The 27,447-nt window shown below is 45.4% G+C and overlaps 3 protein-coding genes across 10 annotated transcripts in view; 1 reads left to right on the top strand and 2 right to left on the bottom strand.

Moving 5' to 3' along the window:
- ARHGEF6 (Rac/Cdc42 guanine nucleotide exchange factor 6) overlaps positions 1–7,072 on the top strand; it is a 110,641-nt gene extending 103,569 nt beyond the window's left edge. For all 8 annotated transcript variants that reach the window (XM_082377862.1, XM_082377856.1, XM_082377855.1 and 5 more), the window contains one exon: positions 258–7,072. In XM_082377862.1, the coding sequence (XP_082233988.1) occupies positions 258–398 (141 nt within the window). In that variant the 3' untranslated portion in view covers positions 399–7,072. The remainder of the gene's footprint in view (positions 1–257) is intronic.
- The window catches only part of VGLL1 (vestigial like family member 1), a 569,192-nt gene that overhangs the window by 421,054 nt on the left and 120,691 nt on the right, over positions 1–27,447 (bottom strand). The gene's annotated exons all lie outside the window — the stretch shown is intronic.
- CD40LG (CD40 ligand) lies at positions 12,656–27,346 on the bottom strand. Its single transcript, XM_082378016.1, has 5 exons — positions 24,688–27,346; positions 22,718–22,849; positions 18,303–18,360; positions 16,305–16,367; positions 12,656–13,588 (listed from the first exon to the last, which is right to left on the bottom strand). The coding sequence occupies exons 1-5, from the start codon at positions 24,841–24,843 to the stop codon at positions 13,212–13,214; spliced, it is 786 nt and encodes a 261-aa protein (XP_082234142.1). The 5' UTR covers positions 24,844–27,346; the 3' UTR covers positions 12,656–13,211.

Genomic DNA, 27,447 nt, shown 5'->3' with positions numbered 1-27,447 from the left:
AAGAGACACTAAGTGAAAAGTGTGTTGAATTAGAAGAGGGCCAGGGCCAGAGCCCTAGAGAATGCTTGTATTGTATTTCAAGGGATGGTCAGCGAGAAGTAGAACAATCAAGAGGCTGCCTTGTCTTAGAAGCTGAGGGAGAGGCGCTTGAGGCAGGAAAGTGTTGTCAGTGGTGAAGGCTGCCAAGAGACTGGGCAGGAGGAGCCCTGAGGTGGGGTCCCTTTATCTGGTAACCAACCAACCTTTTCCCATCATAGGAGAATAAAAGAATGAAGCAGTGCCTGGAAGAAGAGTTGAAATCAAGAAGGGACCTAGAAAAGTTGGTCCGGAGGCTGTTGAAGCAAACTGATGAGTGTATTCGGGCCGAGTCCAGTAGCAAGACCTCCATTCTCCCATAACCATCACAGTGCGGCTGGCAGAGGGTGCCCGCAGGGCATCGGGAAATGTCCAGCTGAGTGATCTGACTCAGTTTGCTCACTTCTCTGGTTTTTATTTCGTATCTTAGTCTCTCTCTCTCTCTCTCTTTCTCTCTCCCTGTGTGTGTGTTTGGTTCAGTGTTTGTTGTTGTTTGGTTATTGGTTGGTTGTTTATTTTTTTTGACAGAGGTCAAAGCAAGAGGGGGTGAACGTCTCCCCAGAGTCTTTTCCATTCAGTAAGCAAAGGGAAGCTAATGTAGGCAAATGACTTACATGGTCTTCAGATGGCTTTCAATTCATAGTGCCTCTTTACCAGCCATTATCTCGGGTCACTCTTTTTGGGCCGGCTGCTGCCCCAGAGTGGCCCGCCATGGCTTATTAAATGTGAACTTGACTTTCCCCCCCAATGCTTTCCTGTGCCTGGCAGCCCCTCAGTACCTGATTTACTGAAGGCGACACTTCTGGAACTCTGACTGGCGTAGGGTGAAAGGCTAACACGTTTGCCCAGTGATCCAGCTGCCCTTCCCTGGGCCATCCTCAATGCACACTTTTTTTAATGACTACCCTATTTTGTCTAGAAGACCAAGAAAACAGTAGTGGCCTCCCTCCTTTCGTGTTGGTTTACATTTTAACTCTGTGGGACAGAAACTCTGGTCACCCATGCCAACACCAAATCCATTAGCAAATTGCACTGGACAGTCCTCCCCTTCAGAAGCAGAGTTGCCCATCTCTTGCCAGTGCATGATAGGTTTTGTCCCTAACCTTCTGCCTTGTGTGTAAGTTTTCTATTTCCCCAGTGCTTTTAGCCAAGCATACCAAGTGGTGTGTCAACTGGTATGTGTGTGCTTTGCTTTTTAAAAATATAGACTGTGAGCAGTTACTTTTTTCTACATCACATATTCAAATTGCGACTTCTCATCCTTCAGTCTACACTTGAGGAGATGTTGTGCCCTAGCAGACAGCTTTAATTCCCTTGATTGCTCTCCCATATATGCTGTGAGAAGCTGTAAATAGTCATCGGCCTCTTCGAGTAGAACTCTAAGCATTATTTGCAGAAATGTGCTGTTGGTCCAGTTTGTATAGCCGGAAAGAAAGGGCCCCTCTAGTAGCTGTGTGCTGGTTACTAGTGAAGCTGATTATTTGGAACTGGTTTACTCAAATTGCTCGTTGAATCAAACCCTCACCTTTGTAAGTATCTGAGAAATTAGAACTGTGATAAACCAGGTTTAGAAGAGGGTCACAGGAGGGCAACACACATCCAAATTCAGCACAGTTGAAAGTTGGCCTGGGGCTGTAGGACAGAGCAGGGCAACCTGCCCCTGTCTGTCCCAAAGACGGGAAGTTTGGCCAGGTGGAGGAGATCGCTGGAAAGAGAGGCCAAGGACCAGCGGACTGATCAAAGTTGTCTCCCAGATACATTTGATGGGTGCCTATAAATGTGGGTTTTGCGAATGTTGTTTAGGAACCAGACTTGAAGCTTGAACTCCCCAGCTTGTTAAGCCCTTTTCCTTTCTAGTACAGGGTGGGTCTCAATTCCCATAGCTACATGGTACGGGGCTGTTGACTGCTTGCTGCACAGCAGAAATTACACCGTCCACGGGAAATGGACTGTTCCCGCAGATCAATCTCAGCCAACCACACACAGCTGTCTTTGGAAGCTGAAGACGGAACAAGATTGCTAGGAATGGCTGTTGTTCTGTTTTTAGCCCGACAGTTTAGAGATGCCGTCCTTCATCTCCAAATGGAAAACAACAATAACAGCAGCACAGATCACAGCATCTGCCCTGCCTGTGGTTAGTCAATGGCTTGCAATAAATGTGCAAACTATATCCATAGGAAACATTTTTGTGATTACAAAGTACTTTAGTTGATAAGGTATATAGGATTGCTTAAAATATTGAAAGGTCTTTATTTTAAAGCGACGTGTCCATATGCATGTTTTGGGGACGTGGCCCTTCTGATGAGAGGCCCTGAGTACTCTGGGTAACGTAGCTTGTGCAGAGTGGTGTCCGCGCTCACACTCAATAATCCCATATGGGAAATGAAGCCATGGTAACCTGACGGCAGTGTCTCCATAGTTGTGTTGTTTACAGTACTCTATAAATGGGTCCCTGTTACTCTGTAGTCATACCGCTGCCCTTCGAGGCCTTTCAGTTCCTCTTCTGTCATGTCCCTTCTTACACAGCTGAAATTTTCTAACTTGTTTTTATTTTGAAGACTTTTAAAATGGACATTTTCAATAAATAAGAATAACAATGCTTTATAAAATAAGTCCTGTGTTTCTTCTTCATTTTCTTTTTCTTTTTTTTTTTTTTTTTGCTAGCTGGTGTGCAGAAAGATTTCTCATGCTGTGTCAGCTTCCTCTTCTGTTTCCCTCATCAGCTATCCATGCTCATCAGGCCCCTGAACCAGCTTCTACCTTTTTCACTCAGGGCAGATGATATTTGTTCCCCACTTTAAAGAGATAATACATCTCTTGAGAGAGAACCTTCTGTAAGTTCTCCACCCCTCTCCTCCTGCCCACAACCTATAAACTGTCTGTACCTCTTCTCACCATTTTCCTTCCAATATAAGAGAAAGAGATATTCACTTTCTTGTTCAAGCTTATCCCTTGATCTTTAGTCTTGTTTCCATCCCTCTTTATATTTTGCAGGATTTTGTCAATTTTGCTCTATTTTGACCACAGGTGGAATGCTGGTGTCAGCGGTCAGGATGAAGATATTTGCTCCCCCCTCAAGATAGATGCACTGGATATTATCTGTTGCTACTCAGCATCCATTCCTCCTCCCACCCGCAACCCCAAGGCTAAAAGAGCACCTAGCCCAGACTCCCTTGCAGCTAGGGTTCCGATACAGTGTGGGTTCTGATACATTTTCAGTTCTGCCAATGAGATGCCTTTGTGCAATGCTTGAAAGGCTTCAGTTAGGCAGAGGCTATCTTCCTGGGGCTTGTTGGCTGGCAGGAGGTTCCAAGGATATGTTCGTGGCTTCTGTACTACCTATGGGTGACAGACTGCAGTGGCAGCAGCATCTTCTGAAACTGGATTTGGATTACAGCTACCGTGTTATGACCTTGAAGCCATAGTCAGTGGAAGCCCCCTGACTTCCACTTCTGTAGCCGTCTGTTTTTTTTGTTTGTTTTTTGTTTTTTTGGCTGCATTGGGTCTTTGTTGCTGCGTGCGGGCTTTCTCTAGTTGTGGCGAGCGGGGGGCTACTCTTCATTGCGGTGCGCGGGCTTCTCATTGCAGTGGCTTCTCTTGTTGTGGAGTGCGGGCTCTAGGCACATGGGCTTCAGTAGTTGTGGCACACAGGCTCAGTAGTTGTGGCTCACGGGCTCTAGAGCACAGGCTCAGTAGTTGTGGCGCATGGGCTTTGTTGCTCCGCGGCATGTGGGATCTTCCCGGACCAGGGCTCAAACCCGTGTCCCCTGCATTGGCAGGAGGATTCTTAACCACTGCACCACCAGGGAAGCCCCTGTAGCCATCAATTTTATAGGCACCTGATATTACCTTTCTGCTTGAGATCGCCTCAGCGTAGGAAGCCGAAGCAATAGCTGTAACATGGCACCTCCCATGTGCTAGGCTCTGCACTCTTTTACATAGTTAAGCTCCTGTAACCCTTGCAACAACCCTATGAGGTATTCACTATTGTTATCCCCATCTTACAGTGGTTGAACAATATGCTAGTATGTGTGGAGCAGGGATTTGAAACCCTGGTCCGTCTGCCTCTCGAATCCATGCTCTTGCTACTGCATCTCCTCCTCTGCACTTGGTACTTGCCAAGTCAGCTTCTACCTCAGCCATCTACTCTCCTGAAGTCACTGATGAGCTCTTATTGACAAATCCAGGGAACGCTTTTCAATACCCATCTTGACCTCTCTGCAGTTTCTGACCCTTGCCTCCTTGATAAATCTCTCCTTCCTGGGCTTTCATGATCCCAGCTTTCCTGGCGTTCATTCAACCTTTCTGACCACCCCAAAGTCTCCTTCGCTGGATCTGCCTCCTGCCTGTTCCCTGAATGTTGCTGATCCTTGATGCTCTTTGCCTCTTCTCTTCCTTTCTATAGCCTCTTCGTGGACAACCTTGTCTATTCCTATAACTTTATTCATCAAAGTGTAGATGACTCCCTGGTCCATATTTTCCCATCCTGACCTTTTCTCCTGAGCTCCAGACCTGTGGATGCAGCTACCTTGTGGACATCTCAGCTTGGATGTCCTACAGCACCTCAAACTCAGCATGTCCCAAACTGTACTCCTCATTTGTAGTCCTAGATCTGCTCTTCCAATGTGTCCTATCCCAGTACATAGCACCCCTGGCCACTTAGTTGCCCGAACCGGAAAAACAAGTATTGTCCTTTATTCCTTCCTCTCCCTCAACCCTGTATAAATTTATACATTAACCCTTTATACATCTAGTCATCAAGTCTTATCATTTTTAACTCTGTTATAACCCCTGAACTTCTCCCCATCCTCCGTTGCCTATTTTTGATGCTTATCATCTCTCCCTCAGACTAATGCATCTCTTTGCCTCTTGTAGTCTAGCCTCTTTGGTGCCAATAGTCTGGCCTCTTTGGTGCCAGTAGAATGATTATCTAAAACATCTATGTCATTCACCTGTTTAAAAATTTAATCTCTGGCTACTCCCCACCACACTCAATAAAGTTGGATCTCCTTGAATTTCTAAGTCCCATAATATGCCATTTGCCCTGCCTAGAATCCCTTTCCCATCCCTGTCCATCAAGCAAATTCATTCCTTTCCATTTAGAGTCAGCTCAAGTATCTATGTGAACTCCTGATTTCTAAAACGCATGTACATATGTATCTCTGCATGTATATGTGTACATTTATATGTATGTAGTGTGTATGCTTGTATGAATTAGGGTTGCCAGATAAAATACAAGATGCTCAGTTACATCGGAGTTTCAGCTGTACATCAAATAATGTTTTGGTATAGATCATGTCCCAAATATTGCATGGGATATATTTATACTAAGTTTTTCAATGTTTACCTGAAATCCAAATATAACTGGGTATCCTGAATTTTTTTTTTTATTTTTTTATTTTTTGGGGGCTGCGTTGGGTCTTCGTTGCTGTGCACGGGCTTTCTCTAGTTGCGGCGAGTGGGGGCTACTCTTCTTTGAGGTGTGCAGGCTTCTCATTGCGGTGGCTTCTCTTGTTGCGGAGCATGGGCCCTAGAGCGCACAGGCTTCAGTAGCTGTGGCACGTGGGCTCAGTAGTTGCAGCGTGCGGGCTCAGTAGTTGTGGCTCGCGGGCTCTAGAGCACAGGCTCAGTAGTTGTGGCACGTGGGCTTAGTTGCTCTGCGGCATGTGGGATCTTCCCGGACCAGAGATTGAACCCGTGTCCCCTGCATTGGCAGGCTGATTCTTAATCACTGCGCCACCAGGGAGGTCCCTACCCTGAAATTTTATTTGCTAAGGCTGACAGCTTTAGTACCTACATGCGTATACATAGGCGTCTAAACGCATACATTTCCTAGGAGAAGTGACATCCTAATATCAATGAACACAGCTGTGCCCAGAACTTGGTTTCTAAACACTATACTCTGCACTGAAAGGAACGAGGGCTCCTTGGAGAAATGGCCGATTCTACGGCTGAGGCAGGACAGGTACAAGATGAGCCTGGAACATCTTGTTCTGCCAGAAAGTAATGCTCAGAAATATGATAGGGGCATGTTACAAAGACACAGGTGCAAACTTGAAGAGGCTCTTACTGGCCAAATAAGGGGAAATTTGAGCACAAAAATACAGTAATGAATTTGAAAACATTGGAAAAAGTAGAAATCTATGTGTCCATATGGATAAATAAGTAAGTGGGGAGAAAGGGAAGGCTCTTGTTTACAGTACCATGCTGAAGGTTGACTGGTAAACGTGGAAGGAACTCTGGAGTTGGAAAATCCCTGTTTTGCAGCCATCATAGTAAAGACCGATTCAGGCAAAAATTATCATTGGGTGCTAAGTATAGAGGGAAACTTTGATGACGAGCAAGTTACTTGTATGATCTTATAGTGTTTCCCCAAAGAGTGCTTACTAGTTGCAAGGTGGAAAATAGTAACTCTACATAGAGTGGGGAAATTGGACAGCACTTTAACTGAGTGATCAAAATTCACATCAACAATGAGAGGCAGGGACTTCCCTGGTGGCGCAGTGGTTAAGAATCTGCCTGCCAATGCAGGGAACATGGGTTCGAGCCCTGGTCTGGGAAGATCCCACATGCCGCAGAGCAACTAAGCCCGTGTGCCACAACTACTGAGCCTGCGCTCTAGAGACCGTGAGCCACAACTACTGAGCCCACATGCCACAACTAGTGAAGCCTGTGCACCTAGAGCCCATGCTCCACAACAAGAGAAGCCAGCACAATGAGAAGCCTGCGCACTGCAACAAAGAGTAGTCCCCACTCGCTGCAACTAGAGAAAGCCCGCGAGCAGCAACAAAAAACCAACACAACCAAAAATAAATAAATTAATTAAATAATTAATTTAAAAAAAAAAACAGTGGGAGGCAAACGGCCGTCATGTGCCTCCAGATGTGATACGCTGCAAAGGACAGAACATCATTTATGTAGTTTCCATCCAGGAAAGCATAACCTGAATTTAATCATGAGGAGACATCAGACACACTCAAAATAAGGAACACTGTTTTTTTTTTTTAAAGGGGACAGATTGTTACTATATTAGTCTAAAAAGTCAATGTCATTAAAGACAAAGGTTGTGGGCTTCCCTGCTCAGTGGTTAAGAATCTGCCTGACAATGCAGGGGACATGGGTTTGAGCCCTGGTCCGGGAAGATCCCACATGCCGCGGAGCAACTAAGCCCGCACGCCACAACTACTGAGCCTGCGCTCTAGAGCGTGTGAGCCACAACTACTGAGCCCACGTGCCACAACTACTGAAGCCCACGTGCCTAGAGCCTGTGCTCCGCAGCAAGAGAAGCCGCCGTAATGAGAAGCCTGCGCACTGCAATGAAGAGTAGCCCCCGCTCGCTGCAACTAGAGAAAGCCCGCACACAGCAACGAAGATCCAACGCAGCCAGAAGTAAATGAATAAATTTATTAAAAAAAAAAGGACAAAGATTGTGGAAATGTTCCAGATTAAAGGTGACTAAAGAGACATGACAACTAAATGCAATACCGACCCTAGACTGAATCCCGTGCTGGAGGGGAAAATGCTATAAAAGATATTATTGGATGACTTACCTGAATTGGAATACAAATGGAAGATCAATATCAATGTTAAATCGACTGAAGTTGATAACTGTACCTGTGGTTATAAACAAGAATATCGTTATTCTTAGGAAATACACGCTGAAGTATTTAGGGGTGAAGGCCGTGAGGTACACAACTTACTCTCAAATGATTCAGAAACCACTTTTTTTTTGTACTATTCTTATTTTCGCAAATTTTCTGTAAGTTTGAAATAATTTTCAAATAAATTTAAAAAAAAAAAAGCTCAAGCATTGCCTCCTCAGGGAATCCAGACTCCATCACGCTGCACTTTATTTGCTTGTGTCTTTTTCCACACTAAATGTTAATTACCTTAAAGGGGAGAATAGGCTCCTTTCATCCATGTAAATTGGGGCCTAATACAGGGTCAAGCCCATAGAACCTACTCAAGAAATATTTGTTGAATGAGCCAACTTTCCCCATAATTTGAGGTCTCCGCTGTTTGTCTGGAAGAATTGTGAAGACTTGCCTTGGTGCCAATAGCAGAAGGCCAGTGGGGTTCTAAGCTTTCAGCAACCTCCAAGCCTGCGGGGTCCAGTCTGACCCAGCTCTTGGCATGCAGGCGACCTCGGCCAAGCTGTAGAGCCAGCCCCTCTGGGCAAGCAGCTCAGAGGGAAGTTTCTGTCTGCCAGATGAGCACAAAGGCTCTTCCTAGATTGGGCTTCAGCAGGTGCTGTTTGGCCTGTACACCAAGATTCTTTCTCACACAAGGCCCTCGCTGCTCCCCTGAACCTCTTATCTGTCTTCACAATCTCTGCTTTCGTATGTTCTGTGCTCTCCCTCTGGTCCTCCTTTCCTCCCTGTGGCCCCTCCTCCCCCCCAACATCCCTCAAGACTCAGTGTGTGCTGCCTGTCCTGGAAAGCCTTTCCTGACACCTACCTTGCCCTGCTTGTCCGAGTTACATATCCTTCCCGTGTTTTCCCTGTTACACTGGCCCTGACCCCCGCTGCAGCATTCACGCTGGGCTTTCAACATTTGCACACCTGTGATGCAAAATTCCGTAAGCTACTTGAGGGCAGGGACTGGATCATATCCATCGAGTGCATAGCACAGAACGTATCATCCCAATCAGTGTTGGATGGGTGGGTGAATGGATAAAAAACCAAGTCTTTAACTCCTAGTAATAAGAAATGTGAATCAGGGACTTCCCTGGTGGTCCAGTGGGTAAGACTCCACGCTCCCAGCACAGGGGGCCGGGGTTCGATCCCTGGTCAGGGAACGAGATCCTGCATGCTGCAACTAACAGTCCACGTGCCATAACTAAGACCCAGCGCAGCCAAAAAATAAATAAATAAATAAATAAATAAATAAATAAATAAATAATGTGAATCAGATCGAAGATGTGTTAAAGGTTTCATGTTGGATTTCAAAGAGGTTTACCATCAGAGAGGTACAGAAGATAAAGAGTTAGTGACCAAAAATTATTGGACTTTAAGTGGGGTTACATTAGCAGGAAAAATATGACAGATAACTCAGTGGAACTCCAGGAATGGGGAATCGAAAGCAACTATATATTTAACTGGTTTTCTTGAAAGTTGCTGAATTGCCTCTTGGGGTTACTCAGAGAAGTGTGGTATGGAAGGGGGAAGTTTTTTTTAAAATTTATTTTATTGAAGTATAGTTGATTTACAATGTTGTATTAGTGTCTGGTGTACAGCAGAGTGATTCAGTTATACATACATATACATATTCTTTTTCATATTCTTTTCCATTATGGTGTATCGGGAATATAGTTCCCTGTGCTATACGGTAGGACCTTGTTGTTTATCTTGGAAGGGGGAAGTTTATAAGCTGATATCCTCTAGATTGAGAATTAGTGATCATAGTTTTGTTTTTAAACCTTCCTAAATGTCGTAAAGATGGAACTGCTCAAGCCTACTGAAAAATTTGGCAACCCCCAGCCTCCGATGGTTAATCGTTTTTGACAAGGAAACTATAGGAAAGAGTCTTTGCTACACACAGACCTGCTCTAGTGTTCGGTGTGTACTCTAATCTTGCCTTTTTTCTTTTCTTTTTTTTTGCTTGCACTTTGCTTCAAAGTGGGTGCGGTCCCACTGGGTGCAGGCTGGTGTGCTGGGGACCGCGTGGAGACCCACCTTAGTGCTCTTTATAGGATAATGTGTTCCAGAGAGCAGACTCTGCTGGGGGCTTTCTGGGAATGGTCTCATCAAATCCTCCTAAGCTTTGCAAAGCATGTATTCTTAGCATCCCCACTTTACAGATGAGGACGCTGAGGCCCAGAAGAGAGGAAATGACTTGTCTGTGGAGCCTACATGTGCTTCACAGAAAAAAAGAACATAATAAAAATCATGTTCCCTTTTTGTGTCTCCAAGTACTTCAGACTGCTTTAAAGGCCTAAGGCGGTGCAAATTCTTGCTTTAACCAACACACAGAATGATTTCATGGACTCCTGGGTTAGAAGCAGCTCCCGGCATCAGAGGAAACACCTCCACCCTGTAAGTGCTGTGAGCCTAAGTGCGGGGGGGCAGCGGGGAGGGGAGGGGAGCCACAAGCAGAGAAAATAGCATTCCCATCTCTCCTAAGGCAGGAAAGCGTTTGTAGCCTTGCTTAGAGGAACTGAGGGTTGGAACTTAACGCACTGAGAGAGGTATCGGCAGGAGAAGAAATAAGTTAATTATTTGGGTCTTTCTTCTGAGGTCGTTAAGAAGTAGGGGAGCGGTGACATCAGAATTGTATTTAAGAATTTGCTTCCACTGCAGGGGGCGCGGGTTCGATCCCTGCTTAGGGAACTATGGTTCCGTATGCCGTGTGGTGCAGCCAAAAAGAAAAAGAATTCGCTCTCGCCTCAGGCCGCACATAGAGAATGGATGAGAGGGAACAGGGGTGGAGGCAGAGAGTCTAGGAGGCTGTTGTAATCTTCCAGAAGAGAAATGACAGGAGTTTGGACTAGGATCGTGACAGTAGAGACAGAAAGAAGTAGATTAAGAGGTATTTAAGAAATAAGGTTGATGCGTTGGGCTGGTAGGATTGGACGTGGGAGTGAGGGCAGTGAGGAGTCAAGCGTGGGTTCTGGCTCAGGAAGCAGCGCGGATGAGGCTGCCCTTCACTGGAATGGGCAACACAGAAAGTGGGTCCCATCTTGGGCGGGGGGAAGATCAAGGGTTCCATTTGGATGCCTTGGATTTGACTCCTGGGCCCACCATTCGGGAATGCGGGCAGAAGGGGACACACTCTAGGGGGCAGGTCAGGACTAAAGGCATAACGTCAGTAGCACGAAGGGGGTCATTCAACCCATGCGCTGGGAGAGACAGCCCCCTGTGAGCAGGTAGGACAGGAGGAGGAGAGGGGAGGGATGGGCCCTGGAGTTCTTGGGAAGGGCAAGGGTGACGTTAGGAGGAAGCCGTCTGAGAGGTTGAAGGCACTTGGCTATGTGAAGCTGAAGCTTAGGAGAAAGTTCTGGGCTGGGGCTGCGGGAACTGGCATTTAGAGGGCAGCAGAAAGCATGGGAGCAGAGGAGATCGCCTAGAAAATTCGAGTTTCTGTGTCTATAGCATTCCTTCTGATAACAGATATTGTTAGCCATAGCCACTTGGTTACTAGAGGTAGAGATAGTCTGGAAGATAATGATTTCCAAAGAAGAAGAAGAAGGGGGCGTGAAGTGCAGGGGCAAGGTTTAAACAGAGGATGTGAGTGTATAAAGACTATAAAAGGTTTGTCCAGGCTGGACATGAGTTCCCTTATGACCCTCTTGCCCACCCATGGCTGTGCTCCAAAGTGGGCGCTCAGCTACCCTGAGGGAGGGACATTCATGGCCCATGGATTGTCTTCTTCCCTCGGGACTGGGCCAGGCCCTCCCATCAGCTAGACCAGGTCCTGGTCTACCTGTGAGAATATCATGAGCAGTGTCTGCTCGCTGCCCCCTTCCTTCAAGTCTCCCGTGCCGAGGGCAATGCTGAAGAAGGATCTTTGCTCCAGAGGACAAGATCGCACTGTGGACACATCCCTGACTGAGTCCCCGAATCCACAAATGTCACGAGGGCTCAGACCAAAGTTCTCTTGTTGGAGAAAGTATCCATACACAACCCAGCAAGTCTGTCTAGCACGACTCCAGCCTTGTGTTAGAAATTCATGCTCTAAGGCCTTCCAAGTCACTCAGCCAGGAAGGGACTGTGCCATCCAGAGGACCGAAGAGCAGGGCCAGCGGCCGAGAGCTGCCCCCAACTCTCCTCACGCCCCTGTCTTATTGCTACAGTCATATTTTTCTGCCTGGACACATGGTATTTGCCTTAAGAAGGGCCCCCTACCGGTAAGGATGACGAAGCCACTCTGGGCTTCTTACGTGAAAAACCCCTCGACCGGAAGTGACAAGACCGAGAGGCCAATGCTTCCCTTCAATTTGTCCCAGTTCCACATCCTCTTACCTAAGGTGGAACCGCCTTGACAGCTATTAAAAAGATAAGCAACTGCTTCTCGTTTAAGCTTCGCTTAGCTGTGATTAATCAAGGGAAAAAACCCAGCCTTTCTTCAATCCTCTGCGACCTTTCCTGAGCAAGCTTTTCACCGGGTACACTTTCCTGTCATCCATCAAAGGCTATCGCAGCCTTCCAGGGAGTGTGCTGTCACCAAGATATTTTGTGGTGCCACAAGCTTCAGAACCAAGTTTCTGAAAGCATCACAAGGGTTGGGAACATTCCCTCCAAATGATCCCCCCTCCCCCCAACCTGGTCTGGGGCTTCAGATGCTAAATAACCACAATAATGTTAAGAGATCTTTATTATTCAAAAAATAAATAACAAGATAATCACCAGTTCACTCTGGAAACAATGGGGACTGCAGGTAGATACAATAGATTTCCTTTAAATCCAGTCATTTCTCTGGAAGGAGTGGGCAGCCTCAGAGCTGCCCTCTCTGCCCGCCTACCCCATCGACAGTGGTGGAGATAGGAACAGGGTTGAAATAAGATACTTGATTAGCAACAGCCTGACTCTGTGTGTGTGTGTGTGTGTGTGTGTGTGTGTGTGTGTGTGTGTGTGTGTGTAGGAGAGAAAGAAAGGATGAAAATGAGTGTCAGGGTGATTGGCGGGGGCAGGGTTTTCGGTTCTCCACTGCATTATACTTTCTAAAGTCTGCCCCACCTCCATCGCGGCCGCAGGGACCCAGAATCCACCATAACTGAATGTGAGCTGAGGCTCCCCGTTTCCCTCCGGCATCTTCACTGAGAAATCAAATACATTCTCCACTGAAGGACACTGCACGCAAAGAAACAAAACTAAACTTGGCTAATTTTCTGCTGCTTACTCAGAATTCGAGCTGTGCGTAATGGCTTTGTCTTTTCATAAGACTCTCTGGATGTCTACATCAGTGGGGTTGCTGCTTCAGAATATAAGCTCTTATGGAACAGGGGTTTCCTCCGCCCGGTAATTCACTCATTGCAGCCCTACGTGCCTCGGGATGTATAATAAATAGTTCTCCATGAGGAGGATCCTAGGGTTATAAATAGGCAGTTCAACGGGGTGGGGTGGGGTGGTCTTAACTGCTTTGCTGGATTGTGAAGACCGCCAGCATCAGCCCAGCCGCAACCTGCCAGCTTACAGCGTTCAGAGCTTGAGTAAGCCAAACGACGTGAAGCCAGTCTCGTGGCTCACTTGGCTTGGATCAGTCACGTTGACAAACACCGAAGCGCCCGGTGGCAATTCAAAGACGCCTCCCAAGTGAATGGATTGCTGCCCGCACGGTTTGGAGGAACTGTGGGTATTTGCAGCTCTCAGTAAGATTCTCTCCGATCCACTTGGGGACTTTAGGCAGAGGCTGGCTATAAATGGAGCTTGACTCGAAGTTTCCCGATTGGAACAGAAGGTGACTTGGGCGTAGATGTAATAGAGTCCTTGTCTTTTCACGGCCAGCTGTTTCCCGTTTTCGAGGGTTACCAAGTTGGTGCTTAGGGTGTAGTATCCTTTGGGGGCCCACTGCAGAACTGTAATGGAGAGGGGACAAATCCGTGGTGAGGTGGAACATACATGATTCAGATTCTAACAGACAACATGGTTTCGTGTCGGATACTGGCTTCACATAGGAGTGGAAGTTTGGGTCGTCAGGGATTCGAAAGGACCCATCCAGCCCTCAGTCTATGGAGGAGCCACGGCTGACCAATCAGCATGGGTTGCACAGTCAGACGGAGCTGGGCTCCCATCCAGGCCTTATTCAAGCTTGGGCAAGTCAATCTCCCTGAGCCTCTCAGTTCCTTACCTGTAACACGGGGCTAATATTACAGCCTATTTCAGAGACTTGTGAAGATTAACTCAAGTAACAGAGCACAGTGAGTTTCCTTCTCCCTTTAAGAGCTCTAAAGCCAATTTGCCCTTGAACTTAAAAGAATGTGAATGACTTAGAAATCCCAGGTCATAAATTACGCCTGCCAAAATACTCAAAGTCCTTGCTAAGACTAACTCGTATCTTGCTTTCCTTGAATTTTCCAGAGTCGTAGACTTGCCGATCTCTCTTGCTCAGCCTCAGCACAGGGAAAAGACCCCCTTTCTTCCTACCTGATCGTGCTCTTGCAAACCCGATCCGCCTCCCACAGCAAGGACTAAAATTAGGCAAGGAAGTATGAAAATAAACCTGTCATTTCACTGTGTGTTTTGATCTCCCATTGTAGTGGGCGCCACCAACTTGAAAGTGCCTGTATTCTTGTGGCTAAGCCGAAGTACCCACCAACAATGTGCCATTTTTCTCGGCTGAGATGTTGAGTGGGTTCAAAGTAGTGTGTGCAGCCGATTTCAAATCTCAGCTCCCACAGAGAGCTAGACTGCCGGGGGTGGAGGGTGGGGAGAAGTGAAAGTATTGATGCATTTGCTTCCTTGAGCTTTTTTTTTAAACTCCTATTTGGTGGTCTTAGGCCTATCAGGGTGCAAGACCCCACCTGTTAAGACTCATCCTTTAGTAATTAGGAAAGGCATCCTGAAATGCCTGACATTTCTTGGGCCTCCAGATCACTCTAGAAATGCTTCGTTATGATGTTTTCACTTTTGGACCATCTGATTGAGAAAACATGGGCAGGTTCCCTACCTCTGAGTCCACAAAGTTTATCTTTGTAAGTCCTTACCTAATTTTCGTCCTTGCTGTGAGATGTAGGTCAAGTTTGGAGCAGCGTGACCAAGTAGGTCTGAGAGGCTTGTGGGGTAAGAAATGTGACTTTCTTCTCACCTGATCCCCTGCAGACCTACTGTGATGCGGACTGTCAACCATGCTAGGACCAACAGCCATCATGGGCCTTTTGGCAGAACATGTGAGCACTGTGAACTCTATGCAAGGCAAACTATTCTTCTAGGAGGTGTCTCTGTTGCTGGCATCCATCCAATCCGGATGAGACTGTGTCACGTGGATGACCACCCTGGACATACCCGATATGGTTGTGATATTCTCCCATAAGTGGATTTTATGAGAAAGGGGTACTTGGCAGAATTATTAAATATTGCGGGGTAAGTGTTATTTAAAAGGGCTTTATGTTACTCTTCTGACAGCTAAACTGCAGTGAAGTAGCTAAGGAATGACACCTTATGTTTGTATAGCGCTTGACAGAATAACTTTCTTCTATATTAGCTGATTTGATGCTCAGAGTCACCCTGTGAAGTAAGTGAGACAGGAAACTGCTGCGAAGGTAAAGGGACTTGCCCAAGGTCACCCAGCAAGTGGTAGTCATGGTTCTTAAATCTCAGTGTTCAACAACTTTCTATCCAGTGCTCCTTACTCCTGTACCATGATCCAGGATTACCACGTATGCATTATGCCCACTGAGAAGCCCAAGCCACCTCCAAGATGAGGTCCTATCTCCTTTCCTCCCTCTCTCTGTGTCTCTCTCTATATCTCTGTCTGTCTCTTACACACACACGCGTGCGTGCGCACACACACACACACACACACTGCTTAGAACTCCATTCCAGAGCGCTGTGTTAAAGTTTTCAAAGACTGCTCTGATGCTCTTGGCCTGCATTTATGTAGATAGGGGATTTTATGCTAGTGTGCATGTTTCCATCCATTTATCAGATGTGCCATATTGTCCAACACCAGCTATCGTGAGGTACAGATTTGGGAAAAAAAAATCTGAGGGCTAGAGTCATGGCAGAACGTATACGGAAAGAAAATCATTGAGAGTTGAAAAGATTACAGTATGTCGTCTGTTGTTACTTCATTGGAAAATCTAACATCCTGGCACCTATTGATCTTTGCAGAATGATTTTACCTTTAATTTCACTGAGGTTGGCCCCAGTGAGGCTGGGGTTAATCATACAGGGATTGGCAGATGGCAGGAAATACCCCTTGAGGCCCATTTGCATATAGTGGAGAGGGGTTAGGATGAAGGATGCTCCCAGTTAGGAGGTCACTACGTGCCATCTCTTCTGTGTTATCAGAATAATGGTCCCTCCACCCAGTGATTCATCATTTAGAATCAGCCACAGAGCAAGAACCTAATGAGAACATCGGGATTGCTTCCCACCTCCTTTTGTCCCTTCAAGTCCCATCTGTGCATTTGAGCCTACTTTGAAGACAAAGGCAAGTGCACGAGGCATGTCTGGGTAGCTTTGTAAATTGGCCCCCAGAGGAAGAGAGGCGCCTAATTGTTAGGCTGCCTTGCTTTAGCCTCCTGGCCTTCCCCCTCGGGTGACTGATGCCCAGATGCTTTGGACTCTTACCAGATGCTGTTTTACCACTGGCCTCGCTGATGACATGTGCCGCAATTTGAGGGTCCTGATCACCTGAAATGAAACCAAAGACCAACTGTCAGGCCAAAGAAACACAAAACTGGCCACAGAACGATTTGGTCTAGTTCTGCAGCTGGGTCATAGAGACTGTACTTAAATAGGTTATGTGAAAGGAAGGGTAAGATGGCCTTGAAATCCCTTGAAACCAGAGGGAAACGTTGGTTTCTAAAATCTGAACAACTGAGTTGGCTATTTCCACCGAGCCCATTCTCCCAAGCATCATTCAGCACTTGACTCCGCTTTACATAGATTGACACAGGCTAAAGAAAATGATCTTCCTTAAACACATTTTGAATCTTGATTTTAAGAACAACTCCCATCCATTGGTCATCTCAGTGGGCCCAAAGGTCGTGTCTGCACACTTAGCTAGTAAAATGCTTATGGTGTCTGATTTGGACAAGCACTGGCCACAGTATTATATCTACCTCTAATTGTTGCTCATGTAAAAGGTTTGCTGCTTAATTAGATGCGCTGATCTCCTAAGTACAGACATGGTGTGGAAGTTCTTTTTTTTTTTTTTTCCAGTAATGAGCCTGGAGCTGGACACTTTGTAGGTGTCCTATGAATAACGAGTCAAGCTGCATGACCTAAATGACCAGCTTTGTTAAGTGTATCATTTTCCCAAAGACTGCTAGGCCGCACCCACATGAACTGTTTCCTCAAATTTCACAGCAATTAACAGACAACATGGTACCACTCAACATATTTTACAGTCATTCTGAAAGCAAAGCCTTCATGGAAATCAGGTGACCCTTTGCATCCAGACCAATGGTTAAAGCAAGCTCTTTGCCTCAGAAAACAGTGTCTGTATCTCTGTATGTATGTATGTATTTCTGTGTGTGTATTAAATTTACACAAGCCATACCATCTTTTACACTGACTCTGTGATATAGCAGTTTGTCTAACAACACCCATCTACCAACACTCCATTTTCCCCATATTCAGCTGCTCGGGTCACTCCAGGCATTATTGTATTTGGTTTGGGGTGCTACATTCTAAAAAGAACAGAGAAAGTTAGTGTGTCCAGAAAAGGACCTAAACGAGGACAGGAAAAAGCCTGGAAAGGGTCACAGGAGGAACAGTGGGAGACACTGAGGAGGTTTACCCTGGAGAAGAAAAGGCTCAGGGGCCATGACTGCTGTTTTCAACATGTGGACAGCTGCTGTGCAGAAGAGGAATTATATACTTTGTTTAGTATGGCTCCAAGTAGCAGAACTAGATTCAGTGAGTGGAGATTATAGGAACAAATTTCAACTCCAGAGGAGAAAAGCCTTCTCTCGAGTACAGAGTAATCTTATTATTATAATTATTAGGGCCGTTCAAAGACGGCCCAGGCTGCTTTATGAGCTAAAGGTGTCTAGGCATGTTTGATCAGAGAGTCAATGGTCAGTGCTGTTGTGAAGGAGATTCGTGATCCGGGGATGGTGTGGGATTTGAGAACCGTCAAAGTCTCTTCCAACCCTGGGATGTTTGAGATGCTCTGACATCAAGAACAGGGCAAAGAACAGCGCTGTCACACTGAATCACTCCTGGGTCTCTGACGCTCCACTGGCTGTGTTTCCCCATGAAAAAGCTGTTATCACTGAGTGATGAATGACACCGCTACCAAATGCTGACCGACTTGTCATCTTATCCTCTGTAGGTGGTACTAGGCTGTATGGTTGCTTTGATTAAGGTGTTGAAAATAATGTGATTTCTTCATACTTGGTATTGTCAGCACTAAAGGAACACAGCCTTCCCTATAAATATGTCCATACGACTCCTTTCTAAATCACAGGCACCAGAGAAGGTATTGATTTGGCAATTGTGTTCCTGTTTCATTTCCAGGGCTACAAGTTCCCTGATCCAACACTGGGTTGTTCAGTATGATCGGCCTAAAGCTTCTTTTTAGTTTTTAAGTATTCGTAGAAATGGTAAAGAGCAACCTACCTTTGTGCATTTCAAAGTTTTTTTCTTTCTTCTTCACTTCTTTGCTTTGCATTATACCCTAAAATAAGAATCATGGCAAAAGGTCATTTTGACGGGAACTCTGGCGGGGGCTTTAGAGGGAGGTTTCATTCATTTGGCACCTGCCATTATTCTGTTGCCTGTTTCTGGTGAAGATTATCATATAGACTCAGATCCTGTCATTAATTCCATCCTACCGATTAGGAGCCCATGGCTTTGACAGATAAGCTGACAGCCCAGAAAGCCCAGGGGTGAACCTGGAAACAGAATCTGGGCTTTATTATCTTCCAGTGCTCTGTCCAGACCAATGACTGCCATCCTGACCTCTCCTATGACCCCAACCTCCCTGGCTTTGACGAGTATTGACAAATAATGCTGAATGGGGAGCAGATTCTACCCTGGGAACTGGTATATAGAATATTATTAACATAAAGCATGGCGTGTATCTATTAGAATAAAATTGGTCTGAAATCTCTTAGGAAATGGAAATAGTAAGTTTGACCTTGGGAAGAAATCCCAGACTATGAAAAGATCCTCAGACTTTTAAAAAAAATTTTGTTGTCCCTGTCAATGGGCTGAAGAGATTCTCTTGTTGCTGGTTGCCTTGTGTGGCCCGTTCTTACTCAGAATCATCTGCGTATAGGAAACTCAGGTAATCTCCCAATGCGGCTGATATTCCAAGCCAAACGCAGCACTTCTTAAGGGGTTTCTTCTCATTAGCAACGGCAGGGAGGCTAGAGGCACTTAAAGAAGCTAGCAGAGAGTGCCATCTACACAGATTGGAAGGTAATAAAGGCTGCTGTTGTCATTTTAAAGATTTAAAGATACTGAATAAAAGGCACGGTGGGCTTAACTGGCAGGCATGAGGTCACCCAAGGAATCTGAGGCTGAAGCCGACAGTAGAAACTGAGATCACGTTCGAGGCTGGGCTTAACGCTGTGCTCTGAACACAGATGAGGAAGACAATAGTATTTTCACATCTTCTGATAATCAAAGTCCTGTGTGCCTTCCACTTCTACAGCGCCCTTCCTTTTCGTTCCTCCCCAAGAAGGAATTAGTGTTGTTACTGCTGAGGGGTTCCTCGTACGCTCGGCTCGAGTGCCAGATGTGAGGGTGTAAGTCACGGAGCCTAACTGGGAACCCGTGCCTCAAAACTCTCACGGGGGCCCAGAGCTTCAACTTTCCACTTGAGCTGAAGTGTGGCAGTGTGAAAGTGCTGCAACAGGAAAATGTTTGTGAGATAACAAGCAAACAAGTGAATATTTCGTGTCTTTTCAAAGGATGGAGTGTGGTGATCGAGGGTGAGATACTTTTAGGCTAGGTGGTTGCATTGGTGTCAGGGCTTGGCCAACATGAAAACGTGAAGTCAGCAAAGTTTGCCCTTTATGCGCCCGGCCTTGCCTTTCTGTGAACTTTCCCCCAGCCACACTCCCCAGAGCCTTTTTTACCCCTCTTGCTTCACTCCCTACCTCAACTGAAAGACTTTTGAAAGTTGACTTTCAGAAAATCTGGAATTAGTTATTTCTCTCTTAGTGGGAACTCCATGTGGCAGGGTTGGATAGCTTGACCTTTAACTCGAAAAGGAGATGCTTTGACCTTATCAAAGACACCTCGGGCATGGGCGAGCAGACAATCATGGAACTGATCATTCTAGCAGGGAGCCGGGGGGAGGGAGAAAGTTTTAACGTGCAATTATACTATTTAAAATGCTGCCTTCATCTACTCTAACATCAGCCCCGAATCCCATCTTCCACCCAGAGTGACAACTTGGTGCGACCTGCCTCAGGAAATAATGAGTTCCCCGTCACTAGAGGTGTTCAAACAGAGAGTGAGTGACCACTGGGTAGCGGCTGTGGGGAGAAGAAGCAGCTCTGGGTTGATAATTGGATCTGATGATTTCAAAAAGACCCATTCCTGTGATTCAGACCTTGGGTTGCTCTGAACCAATCAGACTGTGACCCAGAAAGAAAGGCTGCTAAGGCTTCCCTGGTGGCGCAGTGGTTGAGAGTCTGCCTGCCAATGCAGGGGACACGGGTTCGAGCCCTGGTCTGGGAAGATTCCACATGCCGCGGAGCGACTGGGCCCGTGAGCCACAATTACTGAGCCTGCGCGTCTGGAGCCTGTGCTCCGCAACAAGAGAGGCCGCGATAGTGAGAGGCCCGCGCACCGCGATGAAGAGTGGCCCCCGCTTGCCGCAACTAGAGAAAGCCCTCGCACAGAGACGAAGACCCAACACAGCCAAAAATAAGTAAATAAATAAAATTAAAAAAAAAAAAAAAGAAAGGCTGCTAACATTAGCTAAGAATATAAATAATCCAGCTTGGGGGTTATTTTGTAGTTGGCCTGTTGGGTTAAAAAAAAAAGTCCAAAATATTGTTTTAGAATGAGAAGTTTTGGGGAATGGATATTGGAACGGGGGTCAATCGTTGGAGCAGGACTGGGGAGCTGGAGTACTTTGTGTCTGACTGTCGTGCGCATCGTTGGTGCAGATGACGTTGACTCGGACTCCGCCCCGCAGCACTGGAGGCAAGGGGCTTCCTCTGTTGCACGGAAGGAGCCCTGGCGGACATGCCTTTCCAGAGTATGAAACTGGGGAGCTGTCACTCTTTTCATGCAAGCATAAGCAAAGAGGTCAAACTGACTTTCTTCCTTACTTTTGTCCTGGGTAGCTGATTTGGGAAGCTTTACATACCCAACCTGAAATACAGCCGTGAGGAATTGGCAGTACAACTGTAAAACTCTCAGTAAGAAAGAGGGAGGGAGGGAAGAAACCAACAGCCACTCTCAATGCCTTTGGGGGTAACTGAAGGCTGATCACATAATTACAGGATGTCAGAGCTGGTAGTGCCCTGGCAGATCATCTCAGCCCTCTCATTGGATAGATGAGAAAAATGAGGCCCAGAGAGGTGAAGTCATTTGCCCAAGGTCACACAGCCCAGCACATTAAATATGCTATTTGGATTTTTAAGCGTTGTTCTCAAAGTGGCTTTATTCCCATTTAAATTTGCAGCACCTTCCAATACCCTGTAATACTGGCCAGAAGCCTTGAAGAACCAGAGAAACTCAAATCATTTTCAGGCCTTGCAAATAAAGAGTTAGGAGTCTTTCTCTAAAACCTAGATTAGTGTAAAGAACCTAAAAGCCAGCAACAGATCTGAGCTGCATTCTGATCCCCGTAGGTGACCCAGGAATAAGCTTTCAGAGTCCTCACTACTGGATTAAATGACACACCGGGGACAGTACAGGAGGACAGGAATAAGCTCAGAAATAAGATCTCGGGTCCTTCACTCCCAGGTTAATTACACATTATCCACATGTGAGAGCTAACTCCTGTTGGTTTCTCCAGATACCCACCCATCTGGCACAGTGCTGCCCTCAGCCTAGATGCGGCCTCCTAGCCACGGCCCCCAAGTCCCCTGAGGGCCCAAGGTATTTGACTCAGTGTTCTGAGGGGGAAACAGGCAGAAAGGCTTCTTGCTGTTCTTCTTCTGGAGAAAGAGCTCCTAGACCCCTTGTCTACAGCGGTGGAATTAATGTTGTGGGCATGTCCTCAGTAAACGGTCTAGAAACTCTTGCTTTAGGTACCTATCATAGGCCACTGCAGTTACTTCATGCTGGGCACCAGTCTGTTGGGCTAGAAGGCTTCAGACTTTCTGCCTCAGGTCTTGATTGGCCCTAGAGGGGGCTGGTTCCATGAGCAGGTGGTATGATACGGGGTCTGGTTCGAGCGGTACTGAGACGGTCCATCGCCAATTGCCCACACCTCTCCTCACAGTAAAAGGAAAAGATCTCACTTACATGGCACCTGAAATCCCATCATGAGAGAAGCGTTCCTTCATATGTTAGAGTCTATCAGTGTTCAGAAGTCCCCACTGCCCCCAGTAAAGGCAAACCCTTAACCTGTGGCCTGCCAACGCTGCAGTGGCCAATGGTTATCGCTTCCCTGGGAAATGGGGACCAGACCCTGGGTCCACAGTGGGAAGGCATCAAGGTTTGGATGGAAAGATAAGAAAATGCAAAAAACAAACTTGGTAGACTTCATCCTTTTCCCTGAGGCATCTGCATGTCTGAGCTCATGTGCATGTGTGAATGTGTCCATGAGAGTATGTATTTTCCCCCAGAGAGAGTCTCTTTTGTTCTTCTTAAGGGCATTCCTATCAACGAGCACACTTCCAACTTTCCTTTCCCTTTTAACCATAGGATTTTGGCTTCATTTTTGCTTTTCTGATACACATACCCATACATACATGTATGTACATATGTATGGCGATATGTATCTATAGTATATATATAACACATGTTTAAATTTTACATAGTCACGTTTTAGTGTCCCAACCTAGCAGGTTTCCCAACCAAAACTTTTCAATGACACTTTTCCCAACAACTGAGGTCCTTACCTTGACCAAGTCTTCAAACCGGCTTCTAATTTCCTCACAGTTCAGTAATGATAAGGACCCCTCTCCTTTGCTGCATCGCTGTATCGTTTTCATGAACACAAAATCTTCATGAAGATTCCTTTCATCTTCTATCTATTTATGAAATAACAGGGACATGAGACATTGTAATTCTGTCTGCCTCTACAATCACTTCCATGGCCTCAACGACATGAGGAGGACTTTGCAGATATAAATGGGGCATAATAACAAGTTAGTATACTGGATTACTGATATTCGGTATTAGCAGTTTAAAAAATCTACAAAAGCCAGCAAAGAAAAATGTCATGTGGTCTGCAACGCTAGGTAGAAATCACAGCTATTCTAATGAAATTTCACAAAGTGTACATTTTCCTGTGTATTGTAGCAGCAACATTCTCTAAAGGTCATATTTCCCATTGCTTCAGTAATGATTGGTCATTATAAACACAGTCTATAAAATAGTTTTCTGCTGAGCTAATTTGCCCACTTAGTTTTAGTGTTTGTGTTGCAGTGCTTTGGAAAAGGTAATTTGCAATGTGTGTCAATGACTTGAGTTCTAATTACATCTCTCTCTTTTTAAGTTTAGTATTTGCAGAAAACATTTTCATTTTTAAAGAAATCATCTTTCATTCCCAAAGGTAATGAGATATTTTCTCTTCCGATGTCTTAGAATAAGTAAATATATGAAATTCACTTGTTTAATCAACTAATTCTGTGCCGTTTTCTTATATTCAGATTACATTTTTAGATTCAAAACAAGATCCAGCTAGCCGGTGGCTTTCACTGTCATTAAGAGAACACCCAAGTGCCAGGGTAAATTTGAGTCTACCCAGGTCAGTATTTCCCCTATAGAGGCTAGGCTTATGTCCAGGCATTTGATTGGCAGAGCCCACCAGGCCAAACACAAACAAACAAACAACCAGACCCAGAGCCCTGCTCTTTTCTCAGCAGTGAAACCTAAAATTTGGGTAACCCAAGAATTGCCTCAATTGTTCCTACTCCACCTTATCCTGATAGAAAACCTCATGGTCTTAGTTCAAGATTGGCATCCCAATAATGGCCACTCGCACATCCCTGAGAAAACGCAGTCTCCAGATGCTATGCATCCACAGTTCCCACATCTAGACTTTTAGGAACAGTCAAATATTGGACGAAATTTCTCCTTTTCATCTATGATTGGTATTTTTTCAACACAGCCAATAATTCTTATCAGTGGAGGTGGGTAAACGCATGGAAACAGGATAAATCCTAATGGTTATTTTTCTTGAGAACGCAGAACAACCTGCTAACTTACTCCACTCTTTTGTTCTGTATGTCCAACTATTTAAGAACGTAAGACATCTCAGAGGGAAACTGAGCAGCTTGCAACTACAATCAGCATTTGAAGAATTATACAGAGAATGCCACTTTCAGGGACTTACCCATGTCTATGCTAACCTGAAGCACTATGCATTTTCAGCTCAGATTGATGCTCTCCTTGTCTAGTTGGATATTTAGAAGAAAAACAGTTGTCTCCATCAGAAAAAAAAATAGTTCACTTTTTAAGCAAAACCTTAGCAAATCATTATAGCTAATGTCTACGTAGTGCTTACTTTGTGCCTGGCTCTGGTCTTAGCTTGAATTTAATCTATGAGGTGGGTACCATTAACATCCCCATTTCTCAAATGTAGAAACTGAGGCATAGAAATGGCAAATAACTTGCCCAGGATCACAGAACTAGTAGGGGACCGAGTCAATATTTGAACCCAGCAGTCTGACTCCAGAGCCAAGGCTCTTGACCAGAGAAAAGAGTAGAACATCTCACTAACTAGACCACGACCACCATGCCACAAGATCACTTATCTATTTGGGTTCTTACCATTGTCCATCATTTGGGTAGAACTAAAACCAACCAACACACACATCAATAAGAACCCCAAATTTAGTTAATAAAGGCCTACGGTTCAACTTACCTTGTCCAATCTTCTGTGAAGATACACAGCAAAAAGCGCTGACCCAATCATCTGGGTGATAAGAAAAACAGTAAGTAAATACATAAAAATTTTCATACTGACGGGTGGTCCAGTGGCCACAGAGCGGGGAGAAGGTTGGCTGTACGTTTCGATCATGCTGCGTTCGAGTTGAAATGATGTCTTCTGACCGAGAAGGTGACAGAGGCAGCATGAGAAGATTGTCAAAGTGGCCACCTTACTCAGGATTAGTTAAGAGCGCACAATCGTCGCAGCCCACACTTCCTGGAAAATGTGCTTCGCAGTCTTCTCTCCCAGCAAAAAAAGTTACGTAAAGGTTTTTTTTTTCTTTCTTTTTTTTTTTTTTTTTACCTACCCATATCATTCACTTCCAGGCTTTCCCTTTCGTTAGTAAAGAAGAAACAAGTTTCTTCTTCCATACATTCATTCTTGCCTTGAAATGTCATAGACTTCATAACAGACAATGGCAGTACTTTCCTATCGCTGTCTAACGTTTGGGGTTCACCAGTTTCAAGGAAAGTGACAAATGAATCCACCAGCAATAGAATTAGTTCAATTTCAATCTTACTAATATAAAGCGGGAACCTGGTAGATGGGGAAAGAAAGAAACATCAACAAAAGTTTGGATTGATTTTGTGACTGGCTTGCCACTGGCTAACTGCTTGTTAACATTTCTTTCATCTTTAAACCCAACGAAGTCCCGGCGGCTTTTCAAGGCAAGTCTACATGGTGTAAAGCAAAAAGGAGTGCTGACAATTAGTAAAGAAAATTTAGCTGGAAAGATAATTCAAGAAAAATACACTTTTCCAAGGCCAAGAGAAGTAGGGTCTTGGGGTAATTCAGGCCAAAACTCTGGGATTGAAGTTAAAGTAGGAATATTAGCTAGATTTAGCCAAGTTGTCTGTCTATACTGTTCCAATCCATCAGATAATTAATTGTTGATGCCAATGTATCCATGTGGACTAGGGAAAATAGGCTGCAGTTAAGAGACCTGAATTCTAGTCCTTGGTGTACCAATAAATTGCTGTGGACCTCGAGCCTATCACTTTCCCTCTCCAGATCTCAGTTTCCTCATATCCAAATGGGCAGTTGTACCCACCTTGCTTATCCTCTAGGTTGTTATGAAATCAAGTAAAGATGTGCATGAAAGATGGTTGAAACACGTTAAGCTATAGAAAAACACTCTCACTTTGTTTTTTGCTATTTGTTTAGCCTATGATATGAGTTTTCCAAATAATTGCCAACTCCTTACATACTAGCAAAAAACAAATGATCAACATCAAAAACACCCAGCGTCTTGACAACTAATTGAATTATTGAAGTGTGTAGAATTATGCATTTCTGAATGGCTTTTGATGGTCTTATCAGATCGCCTTTGAAATAAAAGTAGCTGTGGAAATCCCTACCCCACATCCCAACCTGGTCTAGAAACCATGATAAGATTGCTTTGGTGATTCCTATAAGATTGTTTTGAGACACAAATAGGAAATGTAACAAACTCCTCTGATAGGCATGCTATCTGCATAGTTACCACCTGCTGTCTTCCCCTCCCACGCCCCAGCATCCTGTCCTGGGCGCAGATCTCACTACATCTGCCAAGTAGGTGGCTTCAATGCATGTGATAAACTTTGATCAGTCAAGTTAGAGGCTTCAGTTCTTAGACAAGGAACCTTAGTTCCACTAAAGGAAAATTATCACAAGAGCTAAAAGGGGCTCGAGGACTTCTCCAGGAGCAGCTTCATACCGTGACAGCATGCCAGAGCTGCAAGGACCCTGTGACCATCAGCTCAGTCAAGCCCCGAGGGAGAGGTCACTGAAGGGACCAGAGTTGCCGACAATGCCACGTTTGTTCACGTGACCAACTTCAAGAGAGAATTGTCCAATCTCCCTGCCTCCACTTCCTGACTTCTGCTTACAATATCCCCCTGAAACTGCTTCCACCATTATTAGCACAATAGTTTGGGCTGAATACTTTTTATTTCTTTTTTTTTTTTTTATTGTTCATTTATGGCTGTGTTGGGTCTTCGTTTCTGTGCGAGGGCTTTCTCTAGTTGCGGCAAGCGGGGGCCACTCTTCATTGCGGTGCACGGGCCTCTTACCATCGCGGCCTCTCTTGTTGCGGAGCACAGGCTCCAGACGCGCAGGCTCAGTAGTTGTGGCTCACGGGCCTACCTGATCCGCGGCATGTGGGATCTTCCCAGACCAGGGCTCGAACCCGCGTCCCCTGCATTGGCAGGCAGATTCTCAACCACTGTGCCACCAGGGAAGCCCCTATTTCTTTTTTTTTAAACATTATTGGAGTATAATTGCTTTACAATGGTGTGTTAGTTTCTGCTTTATAGCAAAGTGAATCAGCTATACATATACATATATCCCCATATCCCCTCCCTCTTGCATCTCCCTCCCACCCTCCCTATCCCACCCCTCTAGGTGGTCACAAACATCCAGCCGATCTCCCTGTGCTATGCGGCTGCTTCCCAGTAGCTATCTATTTTACATTTGGTAGTGTATATATGTCCATGCCACTCTCTCACTTGGGCTGAATACTTTTTAGAGTTAATTTTTAGTGACCTTTCCAGTAGTCTGTTGACCTATTATTTTGTTGTCATCCTTCTGAAACCTCTCCCCTCTTGCCTCTCAGAATCCTTCATGTGATTCCGTTTCCCCTTAAAACTTTGGTATCTCCCATCCTCACGCTCCTCCCCTCCCCTCTTCTCATTCTACATGTTTGCCTTGGATGAT

Source organism: Balaenoptera borealis (genome assembly GCF_965194805.1).
Source record: "Balaenoptera borealis genome assembly, chromosome: X".
In the NCBI taxonomy this organism is placed as follows: Eukaryota; Metazoa; Chordata; class Mammalia; order Artiodactyla; family Balaenopteridae; genus Balaenoptera; species Balaenoptera borealis.
Note: the sequence above shows the minus strand (reverse complement) of the source record. Positions and strands in the feature narration are given on the sequence as shown.